This window comes from Ischnura elegans, chromosome 11, assembly GCF_921293095.1.
Source record: "Ischnura elegans chromosome 11, ioIscEleg1.1, whole genome shotgun sequence".
Taxonomy (NCBI): Eukaryota; Metazoa; Arthropoda; class Insecta; order Odonata; family Coenagrionidae; genus Ischnura; species Ischnura elegans.
In genome coordinates this window covers 98,916,285-98,940,736 of record NC_060256.1, presented here as the reverse complement: position 1 = coordinate 98,940,736, position 24,452 = coordinate 98,916,285, and the positions used below count along the sequence as shown (strand labels likewise).

The 24,452-nt window shown below is 37.8% G+C and overlaps 1 protein-coding gene across 2 annotated transcripts in view; it reads left to right on the top strand.

Moving 5' to 3' along the window:
- The window catches only part of LOC124167583 (nephrin), a 952,155-nt gene that overhangs the window by 526,983 nt on the left and 400,720 nt on the right, over positions 1–24,452 (top strand). For both annotated transcript variants that reach the window (XM_046545557.1, XM_046545556.1), the window contains exon 2: positions 18,434–18,566. In XM_046545557.1, the coding sequence (XP_046401513.1) occupies positions 18,434–18,566 (133 nt within the window). The remainder of the gene's footprint in view (positions 1–18,433; positions 18,567–24,452) is intronic.

Here is a 24,452-nt window from a genome sequence, read left to right as displayed (position 1 = left end):
GATGCCTCTTGCCGTGGGCGAATCTATTTGACCTTTACAGAAGGATATCGCTGACATCATCACAGGAAAAAATACTTAACGAAATGACCAGTTTGTGGAAGGGTAAAATAATTTTTATAACTTGAATTAAAAACAATTAAAAGTTGCTGTCCTTACCTAGTATATATTGAGACATATGTGAAAACCACGTACCCATTTATTTAATGTAACAACCATACATATACTCTTGGTGGCCAAGGGTGCTATTTTAGCCATCATAAGAATCTGATTTTGAGCATTCAGAATAATTATGAACTATTGTGACGCTAAAATCAAATGAGAATATGGATAAGGCTGAAATTATGGCAACCGTAAATTGAAATTTTATTAATGACACCGTACTCGTCAAATCTATCGTAGTGAAACGGATCGACAGTTTCAAATGGAGTGCATTTTTCAAAAATTTTGCCAGTCACCGCGGATTTTAGTGTATTTTCAAAATCCGCCACTCACGTCGCTGATGGCCGAGCGATTCGAATTTAGACGCGCTGCTATATTTAGATTTCCATGCAGAAAGGTTTCTTTATTTGTTCATGATCTATTAAAGTCCTAACTTTTCGATGCCATTCGTTGCGAGTGGTAAAATTCCTTGCAAGTATCTCAAATATGAGGTCATATGGATCGCCCTGCTCTGCGGGCATATATGAAAACCGATTAAAATGCGCCCTAAAGTGTCAACATAAATCACAACTCTACGTACGGTCAAGAACCTCTTCTACGCGGTCCCTTTGATAAAATCTGACGTCATTTGCAGCCATGGCAACTCGACTCCAGCTAGTTCAATTAACTAGTTCAATTCCGTCACTACGGTCACAATTTGTCCCTGTTTTACGTTTTGACATTCTGCCCCTAAGGGACCTTTCTCGCAGGTCCCGAGCCATCATTGGCTGGTTCATTCCGTCGTCGTGCCATCAGACTCATTGCCAAGGACCGACTCTTAACGCTTATGCGATCGGATAGCTCAACTATCCACTGCAATTTCGGCCACCGCTATTATCCAGAGTGACTGCCGTTGATACGATTGCGTTTCAGCACCCCCCCCCCCCTCGCGTTCATTAGTCACGCCATTGCATTTGTAGTGGACCCTCACTATTCCAAGTCACGGCAAATTGGCGGCGTTCATTCCACTCCACTCCAACTTTGACTGGCCAAGTTCGGTAAACTGTGGCAGTTTCCTATGGGCCAACTTCATGCTCGCTCCGTTCATGTTCGTCATCATTTTGCCTGCTCCCGCAGGGGCTACAAAATTTTGATTCACCCTAAGGCACCGCATTTCTATTCTGTCTGTAAAAATCCGCATGCATGTAATTTGCTGTCATTTCTTGATTACTCACCCTCGTCAATTAATCAATGCAAGATTAAAATTCACTAACTCTTGGTTAACTATGTGGTATTCCATTATTTCCTGGATATAAACAGTTACTTATACCACTTATTTTTTTATTTACTTAAAATAAGTGGTATAATTAACTGTTTATATCCAGGAAACAATGCAAGATTACTTAATTTTTCATTCAAACATTGAAATTGGTTTACAATATGCATATGACCACCGTTTCACCATTAAATATGTTATGGGTAAGAAATTCATGCATGCGGGGCATAATTGCTGCTTCAGCAAAACTTAATATTTTATTTTGAAATAATCTTCCTCTGTGATGTTTCCCCAAGTGTGGAATTTCTTCTTTCCTTGTAAGCGCAGTGCGAAGCGCAGGCTTTCAACTTGTAATCGAATAATGTGACTTGATCGTTTCATTTGTGTAAGCGTAGTTGGTGCCCAAAAATTGAAAATTTTCATCGCTTCTTATTTTTTTAGATAACCCAATACGTTTCATCTACCTGCGATTTTGTAGGCAATCTTTAGTCATTTCTAGCCCTAATTTCTGCATCGTACTTTCAACATTTTTCTGAGAAACCGCATTTTAAGCGACTCAATTCATTTCTTCCATCCCACCCACATGGTCTAGCTTTATATATATATATAAGTATGTAGGGTAGCTATCCCTTTTCACTAAATATATTTATTCCTATATCGGATACAAAACTCTGTCATTTTTTATAAATATATCACTCCTATTCAGGCCATTCACAATGATATCGTCGTAAACAATACGTGTTAACTTTGATAATGACAATTTTCGATCGACGAACATCTGAAACTTACAATTTTTGGGATACATTTTTGGCGTTCCAACACCCTAGTGTTAGAGCTGAAGAATCATAAAGGACTATAGCTAAACCTGGTGGCGGCAAAAAGAACATTGTGAAACTCCATATTGATGAAAAAAAGACACAGTATTAATAATTAGGATATATAAATGTGCTATATTCAAAGCATTGGTTGAAGTATTTAGTTATGGCACTGTCATAAACGACAGCTGGATCGTTGTCTTTTATAATCTGCCATGTTGTAATAAGTTGAACTATTCATTTTTCACTAATTATGCCAGCCATACATAGCTTATTTTCTATGCATGAATTGCTTGTCAAAACATCATAAATGCGGCAGCATGTATTTTAATTTTTTTAATGTATACCATTTTTTTCCATTAAAATATGGTAAATAATATTAACGACTTGATATATATTGTAGAATTAATAGTTGAGCTGAAAAAATTGTAAATCTGCTACAAATGCAATCTAGGTCGAAGGCATTTGCAAAGAATAAAACACTCAAATGTTGGGACAATGTCTAAAAAAAGCTCGTTTCCACTTCAGTTCTCTTACCTTCATATCTTAAAGGGTATTATCATTGTCAAGCAGATTCATGGAATTATAACTGCCATTTAACTATTCTTGGCACTGAACAAAACGGCGTGAAAAAATGTCTAGTGTTTTCGCTCTCGCGACTGTCCAGAATTTCCACTTGGCTTCGTCTTCAACACGTGGAACTCACGTCCTTGGGCCGGCGCGGCGTTCACGTAAAATCGTCGAACGAAAGGGAATAAGCTCTCATTTTTTTTTATATTCACGAACTTTCTCCTGTGCTGCGATTCAATTTGTGTGGCGACCTTTTTGCTTCTTCAACTTATTTTTTCCGACCAACTCGAATAGATTATTCCGAAGCATTGTTTTTCTCTTCTCGTGGGTCTGTGAAGCCTTGAGCCAAGGGCTTCATTGTCTATTCCCTCCTCGATATCTTTGTGCCTTGAACTCCCTTCCTTCCTTTTCCTCTTTGTTTCCTCGTCCTCCAATTCCTCTCCTTCGCCTCCGAAAAGTGAGCGTTATATTTTTTCCCACGGCTTTGTCGTTCTAGCCCCAAGGGCCAAAATTCTCCCACCAAAACTTTTCCCTTCAACCAATCCACGGGACCCAACCAGCAGCTAGCCTCCTGCTTCCTTCATCTATTTTTTTTCTCCCTCTTTTTTTTCTTTTGAGCTTATTTATATATTTTTGCTCACTTTATCCGTTGATGATGGCATTTAACTCCATATGAATTCGCAGTATTTTTAAACCGCGATGAAGTACTCTGATGTTATTAACAGTTATCTCTTGACTTGCTGCGCTACGGTTACCTGCATGAATTGTTTTTATTATGTTTTCCTACTTGTTTTCATGCCGGTCGGCTCATTCAATAAGATTTAGTACGTCATATGCGTGATAATTTGGCTGATTAAGAATTTAAATGTATAATTTGCTACTTAAAACTTACTTTTACGTAAACCGTTCCTAGTACGTTGAGACGCACGCTTGGTTTTTCCCCTTAGCCGTTTTTTATAAAAAAATTGTGTTCTGAGAAGAGTGAATGATTTCTTACCGAGTGCGTTTTCTACTCCAAATAAATGCGCTTCATATGTATCAGATACACAGTAGTGGGTAATCACATTGTCATCCCATAGCACTACTCAAAACTTAGGAATGAATATTGGAATTATATAAATGTTTTGATTATTATCTTTTTTGAGCATTAATTCATGCAAGTTATTGTAATTCACAGTGATATGCATGGCTGCTTTATTTCACTTTTGATGTCCGAGATATTCTTAATATTTACTGAATACTGAAAAGCTCTTTGCTACTCAAATCGTAATCGGAAAATTAACACAAGAGTTAATAGCTCTATTATCATAAACGAATATTTTTCCCATCCATTATGCCCATAAATTGTTTTGTATTTTTTACTCTTTCAGCAACTTACAGCAGTATTATAAAAACTATTTTTAAATGTATCTTGCATGCATCCTCTGGCAAAGCACTCACATTTTTGTGATGTGATATTCCATTTATATATTTCTTGGAGTTTAGGTCAATATAAACCAAGTTATAGCCAACGTTTCGATTTATTTAAAATCATCATCAGGGCTATGAAAGAGAAAACATGAACAATATAAAATACAAAGATGACAACGATGTACAATATTTTTACATAAAAATGTTACGATCGCGTTTTTTATACAGTAATATAATTTAAAGTATACACATATATATATAAGAACAGAATAGAATACACAAAAAATTTTGACATCTTCAGATATTTCATGATTGTCTTCAAACATTCACAAATTATCATGCATAATTTTGTATAAGTGACTAAATTGCTGTATCTAAGGTCTGATTGAAATTGTACTCTTCTCTGTTTCACGATATCTCCCTTTTCTACGCTAAAAAATGAATTTAAAAAAATGTAATGAAAAAGTGAAATGCGATTGAAGGTTACATAGTTTCTATGAATAAGATAAGCGATACAAGTATGATAAAAATTGTTTTAGAAGACAAAGATTCATACAATTGCATTCAAATGCTATTGGTTCAGATCACTATCCTCAAAAGGAAATATTCGTCAATAGTAATAATAATAATTAAGTAGTTTACTGTTCAATTTTATTGAATGGAAAAAACCCGCGTTGTCAAATTCATTCAAACATTTTCTGAAGGTGATCTATTGACGACAAGTCTTTGCGGAGGTATTTTATGTTTCCATGGAAAATATTCTACGGTGTAATGTAAGGACTTCTTTTTCTCTTTTTAAACATGATGTACCACTACATTTGTGTCTTCAGAGACTATTGAATTAGTCTTTAATACAAATTTCTGATATTTTAGGATTTCGTTCTGTAATTATTTCAATACCGTAAACCACACCCCTGAGAGTTACAAAATGTTACGCCATTGAAATTTTTGATTTTTTCCTATTTCCTTTTTTAAATTTTTTCAACATTTTAAAAGTTAATTGAAAATTTTCATTTGAAACTAGAGGGTTGTTTCACCTATGTGTTTTATAAAATGGATAAATGGTTGGCGTTCACTTCTCGTTGGCATGGAAACCCTCCCTCCCCCGGACTCACCTTAGCGTAAGGATGTGTGACGACGCTACTTTGGTCCCGACATCCCACGAGAGTCTCCATGGTAACGTGGTATTGAGTCACGTGACTTGCATGCTATTTGCAAATGCTACCAACACTCAATTGCTCTGCATTTTTGGTGAATCTCAATCTCAATGAATATAGGCGAGTACATACAGTGAAATATATTTTACTGTACCGTATATTTTTTCGATATCTGCCTAAGTCATTCTCCCGGGCTTATTGATGTTAACCGCGTCACGTGACAAATATGATGGGTGCGCACATTTGCTGAAGAGGGCCTCTATTAATCATTTCCCTTTTACCATCTGTCCATTTTGTAGTCCCTCTTTAATCTCTGGTAGTTCTCACCCTTCCCGAGTGGCGCTCTATCTGCGCGCGATATTCCCGCAATTGGTATTCTGCGTTGGTCCTCCCCCCCCCCCCTTTTCCTTCCGTGCGTCCATTGGGAGCTGCCTCCTTCATCCCTTCGTATCATCTTTGTCGCGCCCCTGTTTCCTGACTAAGGATCCCGAAGGATTCCTTCTTTTGCCAGACGCTCTACATCTCCTATTGCTGAGGAGTCTTATCCGCGTCCAATGTGAGCCAAACACAGTCCTCCATCGGATAGCATGCCTTCCATACGTGTCGACATGCATCATTAAATTTCGAATGCGCTGGTTCAGTGCCTTTTATGCTATCTTCTCCCATTCCGTAACTATACTACCAGCTCCTTGGGAATAAATATGTTTATATGCATGTGTAAAGTGAATGAAACTCAAGGAATAATTTGGCACGAAGAATAAAATTCCGTCAATGGAATTGATATTAAACTTGGTAAAGAGTTCTCGGGATCGCCACCGGGTCAGGAACTCCATATCTGCCAACGTATCGATGTCCGACTCGGTCATCGTCCTCAGGGCTGTGAATGTCGAGTGAGAATTTGACTTGCTTATATACAGTCACTCTGGTGGTCAGGTGACTGCTGATTGGCTGTCGTCAGCGGCATGCTCTGATTGGTGGTTTTGCCTAGCCTTTTGTATAGTCTTGAGCACAGGTTTCCAGGTGCTGCTCAGAGCATACCCGGAGTCTCTATTGATGGTATTCTTAGACAGTCTAATTTCAATAGACTCTTTAATGAGTCGATCCCAAAAGCCATTGGATCGGCAGAGCATCTTGGTGTCGTCAAACTTAACAGTATTTTTGCATTCCATCCAATGCTCTGCGATGGCTGACTTTTCGGGCTGTCCTAGGCGGAGGTGGCGCTTATGTTCTTTGAGCCGCGTGTCTATAGTCTTCGATCCCGAGAACTCTTTACCAAGTCCATTCGCCGGGGAAGCACGAAATCTTTCTTCGATATTAAACTTGATGATGGATAATTTAGGTAGTTTATGACCAAATGAAATATTTCCAATTAACGGCCTTTACTTTATTCCATCTTTTTAACGAAGAACCTTAGAGTAAACTCATGAATTAGGAGCTTCCGAATTCATTTTTTTGTACCTAATCTAATCTAGTAATTATAGTAACTATAGAAGGATCATGTTCTGTGTTGCATGTGTGCCATTTGCAGTCCTCCATTCAAATTTACCTCGCTCTTAATGTTCTCAGCCTTTTTCTCCGACCTTTTTGTGATGAATAATTTGGGCTAAGTTGATGCAATAAAATCGGAAATTTGCTCTTCACGAAAAATTGCATTTTTCCCTCCAACTATTTTGCTATAAAGCTTCAGATATCTCGAGTTTGGGTCGAATTGACTGAAGAGACTTGTATTTAGGTAACTTCCGTGATTTGTAAATCCAGTGAATTTTGATGCCATATTGAATTTGCGAAAACAAGGTAGGATCTCTTGCTAAAGTTTTTGCTGCTTTTTCTTGTTAGCTTTTTCAATTCTCATTATGGTTCTGATCTTACAGACGTTTACACATTTTATCAGATTTACGAATATATTCATGGTGTCATCGATAGTCAATTTTTGAATGGTGCTCTTGATCGCAAAGTTAAAAAAGTTTGGTTTTTAGTACATTCCTTTTTTTTGATAGCTCGAAAGCCAATGGAAGAGGTTTAATTGCGAAACTTCAGCAGAGATTTACTTCTTATAATTTATTGTATTAAGTTTTTTCTTGCTTCATAAATAACTATTGGGCACAGTATTAACGTAAATAATGATCTGATTAATCTTTAATCTTACACGTCGTTGTTATCTCTTTGACTTATGTACTAATCCGTAACTAATAAACAACTGTTAACCCTTGACATACATTTTGTTTTTTCTTGTAATTTAAATTATCAATCGATTCATTCATTTACTTTAATATAATTCATAGGGAGAAATATGATTATTTTATAGATTTAAACAAAGCCATCCTATTTTTCCCTCACTGGCTGTTCCTTTAAGAGACATTCATTTCAATGTAGGCCATCGAAATCCCTTTATTTTCGCGAAATGTCCGTGGAGATGGCGCGACGTTACGCTGCAAAGAGCGCTGGTGTGGACACGGAGCATTAACGTTTTGGAGATTCCAAATAGCTTCCGTGCGCGACCCCCATACACACCTCAAAATTTCAGTCGGCGATTCCGAAATCGGAATGGACTCTCAGAATGGAATCGCGCGACGCGATGTTACTCGCTGAATTATCCGTGTCATAGCATTCTTTTCGCCAGGGGCGGATAATTTCCTCTCGGAGGCCCTGAGTGAGTGAGGAAGGAATATCCACAGAGCAGGAGTAGACTATATGGCGTCTGCAGGATTTGTAGCAGCCAGGGACAGTCGAAGAAATTGGGCCCATGAAATGCGAGGAAAGATGGGCGGAAACTTAGCAGTGGCGACCTGATGCACTTACGCGATAAACGTATAACCATGCGTCAATTTAAATACGACGGATTCCGGTGTAATAAAATAGAAGTTTGGTTCACTAAAAAAAAATAATTGCACTATTTCACGATTTTTATTACACGTTGGACGAGTTCCAGCTTATGCTAGATGATGGCTCTTTGTAAACGTGTCCTATGAATTGAAATAATTGTTGAAAGGTCCAATTGAATTTTAATTACATAAATGTTTACAGCTTCAAGGATAACAATGTTGTATTTTCATACTTAATATCATTAACATATCGATAAATCACTAATGAAACCGTCTGGAAATTTTCGCAAGAAGTTTAGTCATACAACCACTTTCAATACGTTTCGTATCATCGCCACTTTCTGAAGAACGATTTAAGCAGTATACTTTGACAATGATTAGCTATGCTCGATTCAGAAGTATTTATTCGCGATACGAAGTATATGGTTTAAAGTATCATTGAGTTGTATGGAAAGGTCATTTAAAAATGCAGTCTTTTGTTATATTCAGTATAACTATCCTTGCGAAATAAATCCATCCATTTTTTCAAATGTTCACGTTTAGCTGTAAAAATCGTCTAGCGTTTCTAAGATATGAGCTCACGCATTGAGAACCAAAAACTTTGCTACCATACGATTCCACTCCTCACAACAAAACAAATACGAATTTTTTCCCATAGCCAAGTAAATTATATAAATTTACTGGCGGTGTTCAAATTTATTCCTGTTGCTCTTGCTCAAAGAGGAAGTCAGATATGAGCTTTTGATCAAAAAGCTGTCGTCCAAAAATCTAAATTCGCGAAATGGATATGATTTTAATGCTCACTGCATTGCGATATCAATCCACCTCATCTACATGTTTTAGGAGAAAGTTTGAATCGGAACGTAATTCGGATCATTCCAGTTAATTGAGATACATAAGCACTGGATCACTTGGCCTCAACTAGGCGGCAGTAAGTATATTCGAAGAATTTCGTAGCTAGACAAAGAAGTATATTTGAGAATTAAAATGCAATTTTAAATCTGCTTTCCATCGGGTAAAGTGCGTGCATGCAAAAATTTCGGATATGAAGATATATATAATGATATGTAGGTACGTCACTAATTAAGGTATTTCGCAGAATTAATAGGCATAGGGACTAGTAAAAGGAGAAATATTACGTTTGCTAGATTCATACAGGGAAAACCATCTTTTAATTTACTTTAGTGCACTTTCCTTTGTAAGACCAATTTATTTATTGGAACTTTATGGACGATATTACAGATTATATTTGTTGATAAATATTAATTCATTAGTTATGGTTAAAATATTTGGGCTTTTTAGGTGGAAATTTTAACATTTACCACACCCCAGATATTAAAAAATGCATCAAAGAAAACAATCGGGAAAAATTGTCAAATTTAAGATACATGATAATCTTAACAAGTGTCTTAAAATTTTCAAGATGGTGGCGAAAGTTTTTAATGATCCACCGCCAGAAAAGGTCGATCAAGGAAAAGTAACAAATCATATTCATGTTTTTTGAGCACCTTTAACATCCACTCTCGAAATGTGAAGAAACAATTTAAATCTAAACGCCGTACTTCCCAAAATGTTTTTCAAAAGCTCATTCTTAAAATTCAAGTAATTTCTATACATTCATGTTTTTTGTTTGCTCAAAAGGAAAGAAAATGGTTCTAACTGCATTTCGCCCCGATATTCGCACAAAAGAACTATGTTTGTGCTATCCTATCCCTTAAGCTACTGACATCTTTTCTAATTACGGCATCTACATTCTGAAATTCCCTTATTGAAGGCTTAAATCATTAGGGCTCCATTCATGCATATGGAAATGAATTAAAGATGGCTTCACTCAATGCAGAGCAAAATAAAATTTCCTGTACTAAATAAATCACTCTCTACGGATTAGAATTGCTGTACAATTTAAATTCTTCTTTATTGTTATCCTTTTATAAGCTGCTGCTGTAACCATTTCTCTACAACTATACACATACTTTTTGGTTCAACAGCCGTTTCTAAGTTTTATTTTTTATGTGTCTATTGAGAATTTTGGAATTCTCTTCTTAGTTGCATGTTGTGTTTTGATGTAATAATCAAAGTATTATATAGCGAATATATATGTATTTATAACCTTCCGTCAACGCGTATTCGTCGCCAGGGTTAAGATAATTTCCTCTCGGAGGTCCTTTAAAGCTAAAAGGAATATATCAGTTCAACCTTCCTTGTTGACGTCTTTACAATCGGGGTTAGTGCGGTTTTGGGGGGATGACGAGGGGGGCAGCCTAAAAGCTCGTAACCCCGCGGATAGCGACCCGTGCTTCTCGCCACGGGGGCAATCATCTGCGCCCCCCCCCCCCCTGAAACGCCTCCGCTTTGGACGCTTTGGCAATTTCTTTCATTTCCTCCCAAATTTCCCTTCATTTCCTCGTGGGCGCAGCCCTTCCGGATCTGCTAAGGATTATTCAAAGCCCCCCCTTGGCCGCTCGCAGCTCCTAGATTGCACCCGGGGTGGAATAGGGGGCGCAGTTATTTACCCCGATCTTTCTCTATTCCTGGAACCCCTGCACCCTGGAAGAAATAAAAAAAGGTGTAGAGCTACTAATTGGTTTCAAGTGCCTATTTCCGAAAAATAAAGAAACCCGAGTGCTCTCAAAGCAGGAAAAAATGAGTGTTTGGGAACCGTGTTTTTGGCTTGTTATGCTTTGTTATTTTACATTTTTAAAATTCTATATTCATATATTTTAGTTGCTAAAAAATAAGCTTTAGTCTTATGGAGCAAGCCGTCTATAAAATAAGGTTTGATGTTATTTAGTAAGCCTTCTATGGCTGTATCTTCTTGGTACGAAGCCAAATTCTTCTTACCATGTGCGGTTTTCTAATTGGAAAACTGCTTTCTTAGATCTATTTCAATTCTTAGATTTTTTAGATTCGAAAAATCTTCTGGCGATAGTAGCAGTTAATTCACCAATTTACGACGTTAATACCTGCGATGGTGCGCAAGTGAAATAGTAAAATAAATAGGCAAAGGCTTTCGTAATCAATTGTAGTCACAATTCATTTGCAAGATATGCGCTGATATCCTCTTTTCTTCTCGCTCGGTAGTTCAAAAAGCATCGTAAATTACCAAAAAAACAACTTTTTTCTCATGAAATTTCACAAAATTAAATTTATATCCAATTGACCAATTTGGCGGTGCACGGAAAGTAATATATTGGCATTACTTTCATTTTAAAGTAGTTATAAAATGCAATACCTGTTTGATAAAAAGCGGCATGAAAGCAAGACAGAGTTCTGCTGTGCTAATACAAAAGACATTTAGCGAACACAGTTTTTTATAATCATTAGTGTTCAACAATTCACCAATGGATGGTTTTCTACTGTCGACCTCCTGTTAAAATTTAAAATTATCTAAAACTGGGCATGAATTCGCCGGAATCCTTCATATTTTGAGCAGAAGAATTTGCAACCTGGCTATTTCTACTTCAGATTTTGTTGCTAAAGATCTAGGTATCATTATAGAATATAATTCACAAGGTGCTCTTGGTGACAATATAATAATGCCTTGATAGTATTACTCTGCATTAAAAAAATGATCAGTAGCAATAAAAGGTCACTTTAAAAAAGGTGAGTAGCAATCTCTTCAAATCAATACTCAACTCAGTTAGAAAATCTTGTGTCGAATTTCCGTGAATCCATCAAGGACTTTCAGCCAAGACCGGTCTTCCATTTCTGCCAACATTTCAGTGGAGTACTTTCCGATGCTGAATCCCTTAGAATGGAAATGTATTTCATCTAAAGATTAGTTTTAATTATCGTTGTAGGTTCTCTAGGAAGCATCAATCCCCTATAGTGCTGTGCAACACGATTCTCATGAGAGCCAGAAAAAAATGATTTTTCCTTCGCACGCATCTGGCACTTTACGTGGTGCAGTGAATTAATTATTTAATTTAAAAGCCTCAGCAGGTTCATAATTTGGAACTAGAAATTAATTGTAAAAGGCGTTATTGCGTAATTTTACACGGATATGACGAAAAAAATGTACTTAGAATATTCATATATTTAATTAATCCATGCTCCTGACTAAAGTTTCCATTTTTCGGAAATCATTTTAAAGGTCCTCAGCAAATTGACATTTTGCGGGGTGCACTTAATTTAAGTCCAATTTTTAACTCCATTTCATTAATATTTAAGAACGTAACTTACAACTCAGAATATTGTCATAGAATTACGACATAATTTCACTGAAAACATGCCACGAAGTGAAACTCATTCTCTCAACACAGGTTTCGAATTTCCAGGAATTAATGATTCACACCATGTGTCCAAGTCCCGAATCAAATATCTATCGGCTGCAATTCGGCCTGATTTAATTCAGCACTACACCGCTGCAGATATTCAGATGTTTTAATCATTTGCAAGTGCATCATTGCTATTATTCCCCAGATTTTTATTTGATAATTTTCTACATCCACAATAATTCCACATCGGAGTGTTTGTGGATGAATAACCGATAAAACTTACGAACAATGAAAACGACAAATAGGGAGGAATTTTGTGTAACCGCTCAGAGGTTAAACGTCTATAATATCCTGCGCTAATTTTCACCCCAAACTGTGGTGTGAGTTTAAAAAACAATTGCAAATTTTGCCAGACTACTTTTTTTCAATAAGGTCGGGTGAACTCAATAATAATTTACTCTACATAAATTAAGTAAGAGTGTTAGGAGCATAAAATTAACTACTATTTCATTTTGAATACCTATTCGAATAGCTGCGTGTGGAATTCGTGCAGATGGTCTCTGCAGCATTAACTAAAACGGTATATACCAGGTACAATTTTTAAAAATGATTTACTGGTAATGATTTACCATTTTCTTCATTAAATATGTGCATTGGAAATATACTGATAATCTGGTGCCGAGGAACATTTTTCGCGCGAATTTCGAATTTCCAATGAATTTCAAAGTTCTTCATGAAAAAGGTAACTTTATCAGCCGACACGCGCATGGGTGCAATTTCATTTGCACCAAGGATAAAATTCGCCTTGAAAAAATCAATTGACTTAGCCGGAATTCGAACCCGGATCTCTCGATTTCTGGCCCGGTGTGCCTCCTGAGGTTCACCATGGAAGACAATGACGGAGTGGAATAACTGTTCGCTTGCCTGACTAGCAAAGGGAGATCCGGGTTCGAATCCCGTCCATGCCACATGATCTTTTCTTAGAAAATTTCACCCTTGGTGTATACAATACAGTATTTATGCCTTTAAATCTGTTCGGCAACATACCAGGCGTATATAATTAATATTGGTTGCTTTTAAGTCCGAAATTAAATACCTGCGGGTTGTGGGGCGGTCTGAATCTAATCTAAAACTGCATTGTTTTGAAGGAAGTCAGAGGTTTTTAATCAACAACAAGTGTTTCGCCGCTATTTTTGCGACGGTGCAGTTCGGGGACAAGAGGTAGGATATTGAGCGCGGCCGGTCGCTCTATGTGGGACAATGAGGACTCGCGTCCACGCCAATCCCCGCGGGGAGCGACCGTAATCCCTTCCCGCATTTGTCCCGGCCGCTGCCCTGAATACGAACCACGCACCGCAGCGGAACATAAAAAATCCCTTAAAAAAGAAGCGGTCTCCTCTTTTGCTCGGCAATTCCGAGAGGCGGCTAGCGATTACAACCCTCCCTACCGGCTGAAAAGTGAAGCGGAGTGGGGGGGGGCGAGTGAGCGGTTCGATAGTTAAGACCTTATTAAAGTGAGCGCATCGGAAGCTAAAACGTTTTCATCAGAAGCGCGGCCAGAGAACAGTGAGGAAAAATAGACGAAATAATCACAACAGCTCAGCAAAATTGCATTCACACGCAGAGGCCCAAAAAAGAGGGTTCCAAAATTCAGCGAGAGGTGGAACTGCTGAGTGATGGAGCGGAAGTACAAGGAAGCAACACCAGCGTCACCTCTGTCGTCACCGTTCGAAATGATCCCCCGTTTAAAATCACAGGGAACGGGTAGGTGGGGTGGGGGATAGGAATATCCAGGTATACTTAGCCTCTTTGAGCTGCACCTTGGGATATTGTTGCTTTTAGCCTCCGTAAGGAGAACATTACAGATGGCAGTCGCTTTTGAGGAAGTAAGGAAATCGCGCAGAACTTTTGATGGCAAGAGACGATACCAAAGGGATTAGCATGTACAGCAGACGGACTATAGAATGCATGCATAATACTGACCTCGGAACAGAGTTGGAAATAGCATTAATGCAAAAGCTTCACAATTATCTACGTTTACAAGGCTTTCGATGCACCGACAAATGTTAGCCTCCCGTGAAAAAAGTCCCAAGTTGCTCACCTCATGCATTCACATCATGTAATTTCAGAGTAGAAAGATAGTTTTAATGCCTACAGAGGGCAAATCTGTGATTTTATGTTTCTTTTTAAAATTCCAGTATTGAAATAGCAACTAAAATTAATGAGTGGGTGAGAAGCCATGGGGTACAAGTGATTTCTCTTTTCTATACAGAGTTAAATATAGAAATTAGGCATGGAAAACAAAAGAGATGAACAGGACACTTTGTAGTGCATTTGATTTCCACTCAATACCAGCACAGAACAGGGCCTCACTCGTATCCCATGTCAACCAAATTTTTGTGTATATCTTCTAACAGTTAACTTTACATAAATATGTTGAGAAAAAAATCACTTGTACCGTTGGCTTCTCAACCCCTCAATTATGTTTAATTTTTTTTTACCTTTTTCACATAAATGTTGCTATAATTGGAGATAAGCTCAGTACTTTCGAATCCACCAGTTTTCTTTCCGAGGTTTCGCAAACTTTTCGTTTCAATAATTGGAGCTATTTTGAATGTAATGCAGCATTATTAAGAAAATAACAAAGCATTAGAAAATGAACGGAAAATAGTAAATCATAGCATGCGAAGAAATTTCTATGATAATTTATGTTGCAATTTCGCATAACTATAGCAGGTAGAAGCCATCATTAAACTCAACCTTTTGCAATGATGATCTGTTGAATTCAAGTACTGTCCTATTTACAATAAAAACATGATACTTGCATTTTAATTTATACGTATACCTACTGCGGATTATGTAATAATTACAATGAAAAAAATAGGATGCAACTGCAGAAAAAAACCACACTATGTACCTACTCGTGGAATGCGATTGCCTTTGCTCCTTTGTTTTCAATTTAATGCTAATCGCTTTTCATTGGTGTTTGGTTATTCTAGCATTGAATCATGGGGACTTCATAAAGGATGCCCAATTCCATCTCATAGAAGGCTGATTTCTGTTGCTTCAGTCGCATTTAATCGGATTTCAAAAATGTCCGCGACGCGGTGATGATGCAATACGATCCACTTTTTTCCAACATTTTGAAGTAAAATATTTGTGATTGCGAGGAATAGCATTGATGAGTTATGAATGATATAAACTACATCGTCATGCGTTTAAATTTTGGTTAATACCCCTGATTATACCTTATTTCCCCGTGAAACTCGGATCGATTTGTCCGTCAGCGATGCGAGTGGCGACTTCTGTAAACCCATTTAAATACGCGGTGTGTGACGACATTGAAAGATGCCGACTTGAGGATCCTCTTTTGAAATATTCGTCCATTGAATCGTGGAAAAAGAAGCTATGGAATTAAAATTAACGTGGACGTAATGCGGGATTGGTAAGTAAACCCCGTAAAAGCAATCGATGCGGCCAAGAAACAGCTCAAATTAATTTCATTTCTACACTTTCTCAGCAGTATTTTACTGTTATAATTCTGCAGAAGAATGATAGATGGCGACCAATCCACATTATGTTTTTCCATGAATCCCCATAGATTAAAAGGTAATTCCTTCGTTAGTCCAAATTCATATTTATTGCCTATTTTTTCTATGAACCGTCAATAAAACTCTATGGCATGCTTCTCTGATTGTTCAACCTCTTTGAAAATTTAATTTGAATATATTGCCTAAAATCAATGTAAATACGTACTAACACTATGCAATAAAATCTATGGAAACAGAATGATATAAAGTATTAAAGTAATCGAGTATTTGAGCCACGATAATTAAATTGTTACCTATAGAATAAATGTATTGTATTTTATAATTTCAGATCATTTTTTATAGTACACATCATTTAATGATTGCTTTATATATACTGTTTATTCTTCGTAAAAAAATAAATGATGAATTGAGAATAATCTTTAAATAGCAATCTATGTCAATATATATTCATAAAGCTCTTTCTTGTTTCATTAAAAATAAATACAGAGGTTATTTTTTGTTCAAAGATTTCTCTTTATATCCTATCGTGTGAATTCGTTGCGGCGCATATGAAGGCGACCACATTTAAGGTGTACTCTGCTGATATCAATCTAGCGTGCTTGTTTTAGTCCATTGGCTGGGAATTCCGTGAAAGTAGGTCACCTATCGCATGGGGACTTTCAAATAATAGAAGCCGATACGTAATATTCCTCCAAACTGGATTCAAATTTACATTTCGAAATTCAATCTGGGTTAAAGGTCTTCCATTGAAGCGAAGTCTTCGAATTACATGTGTCTGCGAAATATTACGCGTGACACTGAGATCTCATGAGGGTGGAGTGAAAATTGGGTCGTCACGTTGAATTACGATTTTTATTTCCTTGAAAAGGTCAGCGAATGACGCAATCTCTATTCTTAAAAAATTGAATTCCTTCTTCGTAGCGTACTCCTTGCTAGGAAAGATTTTGAAATATGCATGTGTCAATACTATAGATATGGAAATGGATTACATTGATCCCTTGAACGGCTATATTCATCTCAGTTATTTTCTATGGCAACGAAGAATTTACCAGGAATATGTCAAAAATTATTTTTTTAAGACTGGTTTCAATGAAGAGGGGTCTAAATGTATTTAATGAGATCCAAATATATTTGAGCGGATATTATTGAATTTAATTATTTATCAGTTTTTGGGGCCATGCACGTAAAGATTTTTAAATGATCAAGTTTTTCTCTCCAATTTCAGAGGCCTCATTAGGGTGATGGCTGTGTCGCCTTCACTACACATCATTCAATAGGTGGTGATAGCCGCCAGAGAGTTTTCTGGGCATATTTATTTTAAGAAATGACTGGATGCCATGTATCACCAATCTTCTCAATCTTCTATCCGTTGTGGCTATTCAAATTGTTTCGCTATCTCTTCATTTGCAAGGCCTCCATTAGATTATCGTTTTGTAAATTTTTTCTCTGGCGAGAATTTTCGGGTTGTTTACATCGGTGGTGAGGCCTAGTGTGTGGCATGTTCCTTAACTTCAGTCCGTATTTTGCGTTCTGCTTTACCCACGGGTATCGGTATTGGATATGTCTCTTATGGCCGCGCGTGGTTTCAACGCGGTTTTTATCTGGTAATATTTTTCGTATTATTCTGGATATTTTATCCGTGACTCCTCATACGTATGGCTAGTAGGCTTTCTTCTGCTCTTTGATATCTTCTTTTTCAGGTCTTGAATCTTGGTATCTTAATTTCAGGGAAATGGTCTTCTTTTTTTCTTTTCTTTGCTATCCATCCGTCATAAACATTTTTGAAATTTAGTCTAGCCTTTTGTCCTTCTGGTCCTCGTAGGTGAGAGCGATAATTATAGGGTATCTACAATGAAAGAATTCTGTATAGAATATATTAATAGTTGTAAATTAATAGTTTTGCTGTAAAAATCAAGATTTCTGAATCTTCTTTTGTATACTTTGAGAAGACGTATCCTTTTCATTTCACCTGTCGTATTTATTCACTTTTGATGATCTAATCGTCTCTAGACGTATGATAACGCTTTAAAAATTCCAGATTATATATATATAAATATAATCTGGAATATATATATAGCAGACCTTTGTCAATCTTTATGTTTTCTTAAATATGAGAATTGGCATCTAAGAAAATAAAGAGGTAAACTTACGGTCAAATACAAATGAGTTAAATATATAAATTGATAAAAGAGAATTGCTAATAATTTTGCAAATTAATAAAATTTATTTTGTTATCTTTTTTTATTTAGCAAAGGGAACACATTTCTGAATCATGGTTAGGATGTGATGTGTTTGGCATTACAAGTTTATCGATTGCGAATCTGAGTTTGAATAAGCGACCGTATTTGCTATATGTTATCTAGATTCACAGCTTAAGTGTCATTCTGAACTTTGTATTGATTATTTTTGAAGCGTGTTGTGATTATTTTGCATGATTTAAATCCAACACAAAATTTAACTTCTTTTTTTCGTCGTAGTTCCGGCGGAAGTGGTGTGGGTCGTGCAGGGCAAGGACGCTGAGCTGCCGTGCGACATCCGGCCGCCAAGGATCAACGATCGGATCAACATGGTGCTCTGGTTCAAGGACAACGAAGGCGTGCCCTTGTACAGGTCAGTCAGTCACTCCTCCAACCACGAATACTGCCTTCTACGCATCGAATTCCACATCTTGTTGCGTGATAAGCTTATAAAGAAACCACGAGTTGTGTAGTCTTGCCTTTTCTCGACCTTGAATTTGCCTAGAACTTTTTTCTTCCGTCATTATCGGGGGAAAACGACCTGTTTACCTGTATTTACTTTTATTTACACCATCGATGAAATTTGCCCTGAAAATCATTCAATCTATCCGAGAATCCCTCGATATCCCTCGGTCAAGTATGCTAACAGTAAACCACCAATCCATACAATTGCTAGGCGAATCTTCGGCTGGGTTATTACAGGACAAGGTTTTGATGTCTCAAGCAGTGCACAGGAGAAGTATGTCGAACTTATTAAGCCACTTTCGGCGATATAATTCCTACTTTGTCAATCACACCACTAAGACATCTTCACCCAGGTCAATCCGAGGCTGGTTTGGGAATCAGAATGCTTGGTGGTATATAGCTTGGTCACATATCTGTTCAGCAATATGGAGATTCGGTTTCCAATTCTGCGATTTTTTCATTCTCATTTTCATCTTATCCTTGGGGCATACGACTCTGCACCCGTGTAGGTAGCGGATACAGAAAAAACTCAAGGGGGGGCGCATAGGATGTCTTAAGCTACCTTTACTTTTGTCGTAAGTAATAGAAAATTAATCAAGCCACGTTGCGAATTTGAAGAAAGTTTTATTTAAGCTCATTATAAACGTATATAAGACAATGTCTTACGATATAAAAAGTTGCAATTTTCGTTCTACGATGTTCGCCAATGGGGGCGGCCCCGCAAGGAGGGGGGGCGCGAGCCCCCCATATGTATCCGCCACTGACGACCAGTGCGCGTGACCGGGGTCAGAGTAACTTTTTGGAAAACTCTAAAAAAATATTGGGTTGGCAATGTAATGGCTTCAATGGATGCTCTCGCTCAGTGTTCATTCTCATTGGCAAGGAGGCGGCCTCGGTTGTCATTGAAGCAGTGTGTTTGGAGAGGGCGACTCATTTCCTTGGAGAGAGACGCAGATGGGGGGGTGGGGGAAGGCACAGTGAGCAGGAAGTCGTCTCCGCTCCCTTGGGAGTCACAATTGATTGGACACGTGTGTCTAGATCCGAATGGCACCCTTTGACGAAATGTTTGGAATTGGCAGAGAATGGCTGCCAAATAGGGTAACAAAGGTGTGGAGCAGCTCATTTTAACATTGTTCCGTTGCTGACGCAGCTGTAATGATTTTTATAACTATTGTTTTGCACCACATTTAAGCTTTAATATTGATTAAGCCTTTTTACCTAAATTTTTTTATACATTTTGTACTCTATATAAGTAAATGACGTATTGCAATATATTTTTAAGCGTTAGAAAACATTAGGCAATCGTGACCATTACTACTAGAACAGGCATTGGCAAGTTTACTTTTATTGATCCTGGTTATCGATAAAACTATAATTTTAATTCCCGGGAAGAGTCATTCAGTATATAATTAGAAATAATTCGGTAATAATAATATACTAGAATGATTATTTATCTAGGCTGCATAAAAAATAAATACATTTATAAAATATAAAATAAATAAATGACTTATGATAAGCAGGTCATTGTTTTTTAAACTACTCCTTGACGAAATGATCGTCTGTTTACATTTGATCGACTTTTGGAATCGTTTCAGTTTGTCTTGAGGCTCGGTCACTATGAGTGTGTATTTAGTTCTTTTCCAATGCTTTAATGAATTTATTTCGCCTCTTTAAGGATAGTATAAAATCAAAGAATTAAAGCTGCATTATAACATGTACTAACAATAGCTATGAAATAGCAGCATAAAATCGAATTTTCTATTTTTTATGCAACACAAACTTTAACTATTAATACACCTTGGAACTCCATCGGGTAATTCGTAGATGACAAAAATCATTCAGTATTTCACAATTTTTTAACAATAGCAGAGCAGTTAGCAAACTGAAAACTTAAGATTTGTGGTCCAAAGAAATGTAGGTGTAAGCTGAAAGAAGAAACAACCGATATGAGATCATCACTCGAGAGAGAATTGATCAAAATCTGAGATCCTGGGAGTGAAGTTTTAGTTGACTTTCCGTGAAATGATCCACACGCTATTTCATGAGCCACTTCCCTATTTGTTAGGTACCTAGTTTGAACCTCGACAAGTATATGCCGTTTCCAGGTGTATGAACGACTTTATCTAGAAATGTGTTCATCTCAGAAATCCATCTAAACGTGTAATATATTTTTCAATGGAAACTGGTTTTCTATTTCCGTCATGGTATTTAAGCTGTTCTTGAATGTATTCCATATTCCCGTTCTGGAAGCCCCTTTAAATAGCGATTTAGAAATAAAATTGTATTCGAGAATCTCAAGTGTAGGTTTCCATTGTTTTTTTCCGATAGCTCAATGTGTGCTATTTTTATTTTGGCTATTATTGACAAATTTTGGTTTTGCTAAAGCTAGGTTTTGGAGAATTCAATTGGAAATAGCAAACCATCAATTGAAAACTTTTAAAAAACATTTGTGTGCGGATAAAACTGAATTCGATTCACATACATTTGGGGCGTAACCAATTAAATTATTTGTAGCAGCACGAAGTTTACTTAAGCTCCATCTTTTCACTTAACATCGCCCAAAACCGATTTCACTGAAAGAGAAGCCCCTAAAAGTAAGCGGAGACTTTGCGCCATAGAACAAGCCAGTCCGTTTGTATGCCTCTGTTGAGTGACGTAATTTGGTTACCAAGTGCGGTCGAGTGTTTTAAGAGAGCAATGAAAGTCGGGGCGAGTTAGTGACGAATAAAACAGCCCTTCCTCTCAAATTTCAGCATTTTCGCCGAGAGGCAGTTGGGCTTGAGGATCGCCGTGTAATGATGGAGGGAAGCTTTCTCCGCTCATTGTCTGCCTTTCGCTTTCCTCTCGTCCTTCCCAAGAGATCCTTCCTTCGCCCCGTCATTTTATCTCCACCTGCCCATATCCTCACTCCCTACAATCGTCGGCTCTGCTACATTGAAGAGAACACCTCACTTCCCTTCGCTTACCTTTCTGTTGGTAGGTCCGCGGAAGAAAGAGAGAGAAATAAACTTAGCATAAATGCTTCAATAGGGAGATGCATAATCTTATTAAATCTCATTGTGCCCACCGGTGCAAGAACCGCATACAATATACTCGTGCAGAATGTGCCTTCATTTGCATCATACCCTGTGAGCCGCCTCTAGGGTGTTTGGCAGGGTGTGACTTACCACCAGCAAAGAGCATGCAAAATGTTCGTAGTTTTCAATGCATTATAATTTTAGAAGAAACACGAGCATATTTTTGTAGGTTTTGTGAGCGTATATAATAGGTGTTTATTTTGCTGATGGGATATATTCTATGCAACGGCAGTCACTCATGAATAGCAATCCTAAGAATGCTATTCGTGTGTGACGTTGAGGAAATAGTGGGCGCTGGAACTAAATTGAGAAAATGCATGAAAATATATTTCTTGCGTAGGTACAACGCCTTAAGCTAAGTGTCCACTGGTGAGAAAATTTCGAAACTGTGTCCATTGAAGACTAGTCTCAGCCTCCAAGAGGTCTTCGAGACTCAAGTTTCAGATATTTATCTCGACAATGTGGTTCCACTGAAGAAAATGGCTGATAATTACGCCTCATACTTGTATTCTGAGACCAGTGTCAATAGAACGAAAATAATTCAAATTCTTTGACTTTTTTGATGAGTTGGAAACTATGCGTGACCAATGGCAACAATTGAGGGAATTTGGCTACAATTTTGGAATGGCAACAATTTTGGGCATCTAATTACATGCTGCATGCTGGTGATTGATCACCCCCTGCCAAACACCCTAGAGGTATTATGGGTATAGGGTATTATGCAGATGTAGATGAATTGAAGTCTCCTTTGACTTATATAAAGTTGTCTGCGAGAGCGGTCACAATCCCATTTCCACTTGTGACTCGACTCTGGAGGCTTAGTCTCCAGTGGACGCTTAGCTCAATACCTTAAATCCCTTTGCACCTACAGTTTTTGGTTGGAATTAATATGATGATGTTTGGTGAAGTTTTGAAAAAAATGTTGAAAATATCTTTCAGAATGCTCCGCAGAACATCATTTTAGAGCCATGATATAACTAACTGCCCAACGGACGAAAAAATGAGGGAAATTGTTTTCCAAAAGGATACGTAAATAATTTTCTTCAACTAAATCTACATAATTGTTACTCCGCAGGATGCCCCAAAAGGCGTGTGACAGGAGTGCTGGGACACCAGCCGATTAAAAAAAGGGAATACGCAGACGAAGTTCCGCTTAGCATTTCTTAAAAGTCCCTTATCCTTTCTGTCGGACCTGGGAATACGTAGGGGTTCTAATATGATGTTCACCATGTCGCTCTGAGAGACACCTTTACTCAATTGCTCAAGCAATATAATCTACATCCACGCAAGCATTTTTTATCTAATTTAGAATACTTGTCACAAAAAATAAAGAAATTAAATAAATGCTAAACTGTAGCTAAATAACCATTTCGAGGCAAACCTTATTTTTTGGTGCAGTTTATGAAGTAAATGGTAAGTTGCCTGCCACCCCCCGCCATACGCCTAACATGGCAGCTTGTGAGGTGCTACGGAGGTATCTTCCCGTCCCTTCCTTTTCATCCATTGGCAGGCAGGTACTCTTGAACGGACCCCTTCATTCCAACTCATCCACTATCCGTGTTTTACGGCCGGCTGGATTTGTCCTAAATCGCGGAGCTGAGCGGGCTCCTTTTCATGGCGCCGTAAAGATGGCCCAGCCTTTTGAGCACCTGAATCCGAGTAGGTAGTATTCCGGTCTGGTTTGCGAGATAGCGCGCGTGGCCAGCTCGTTTCCGGCGTTATTTCCGGAAGTGACATTGGCATCGAATTACCGCGGTTAGAAACGTTATGCACTTGTAAAAGAGTGGTATTTTTTTGTTATCCCGCGTTGATTTTTAGAATGGCCAACATTTCGTCTCTTCTACTGGAGATCTCATCAGGGTTAGTACAACCGCCTTTACTGGAAGTCAATAGATATCTGGATTTGGGAGCAGATTTGGAGCACCTAGGATATTTTTTTATTCTTCTGGTAGTTACTGAGAGCTACGTGTAAACGATCCTTGTACATTATCTTTTCCTAAACTATTTATGCGATTATATATCTTCAGGACTTCTTGAAATTCTCGTTTTGTAATTTTTATCTCTTGCTAGGATGGTGGTATTCGCAGTGGCTTCGTCGCGTCATGTCTTAGGGCAGTGTCATCTGCGACGGGCTGTATCGCGAAAGATTCGTCCAATAAACGTGCGTTTTCATTCTCAAGAAAAATAAAAAAAATCTGTGCGACTTCGGTGTCTTATTACTATTGAATGACAAATAATGCGCCCTGATAATTTCACTATAGGGTTCTGACACAATTTTCATCAAGTATCCATGGCAAAAATTAAAAACTCAACTTGAGGAGAATTCCTTATTTCGGCCGTTTTTACTGTAATGATAGCCATCATCCATCATAACTAGACTACAAATAAATATGCATACTACCCCGTCAACCTCCTCCGTGGGTGCGTGGCGATGTAAGATAGGACAACAGCCGTAAACAAAATCATCGAATGAAGGCTTGCATTGGAGTCATGTGATTGCCTTAGGACCAATTAGCATTTTATGATGTCCTATATTGTTCGGAGGAAAAACGAATTCCCTTACGCATCTGGTCGGCAAAATATCTCTCTTGACATATCGTTTTTGTTGGACCTGCAAATATAGTGGGATTCTAAGATGATGTTGTTCTTGTCGTTGTGGAAGACTAGTTTTCTCGAGTGCTGCGTTAAATGCTGGGCGTTTGAGCAAGACTCTGTGA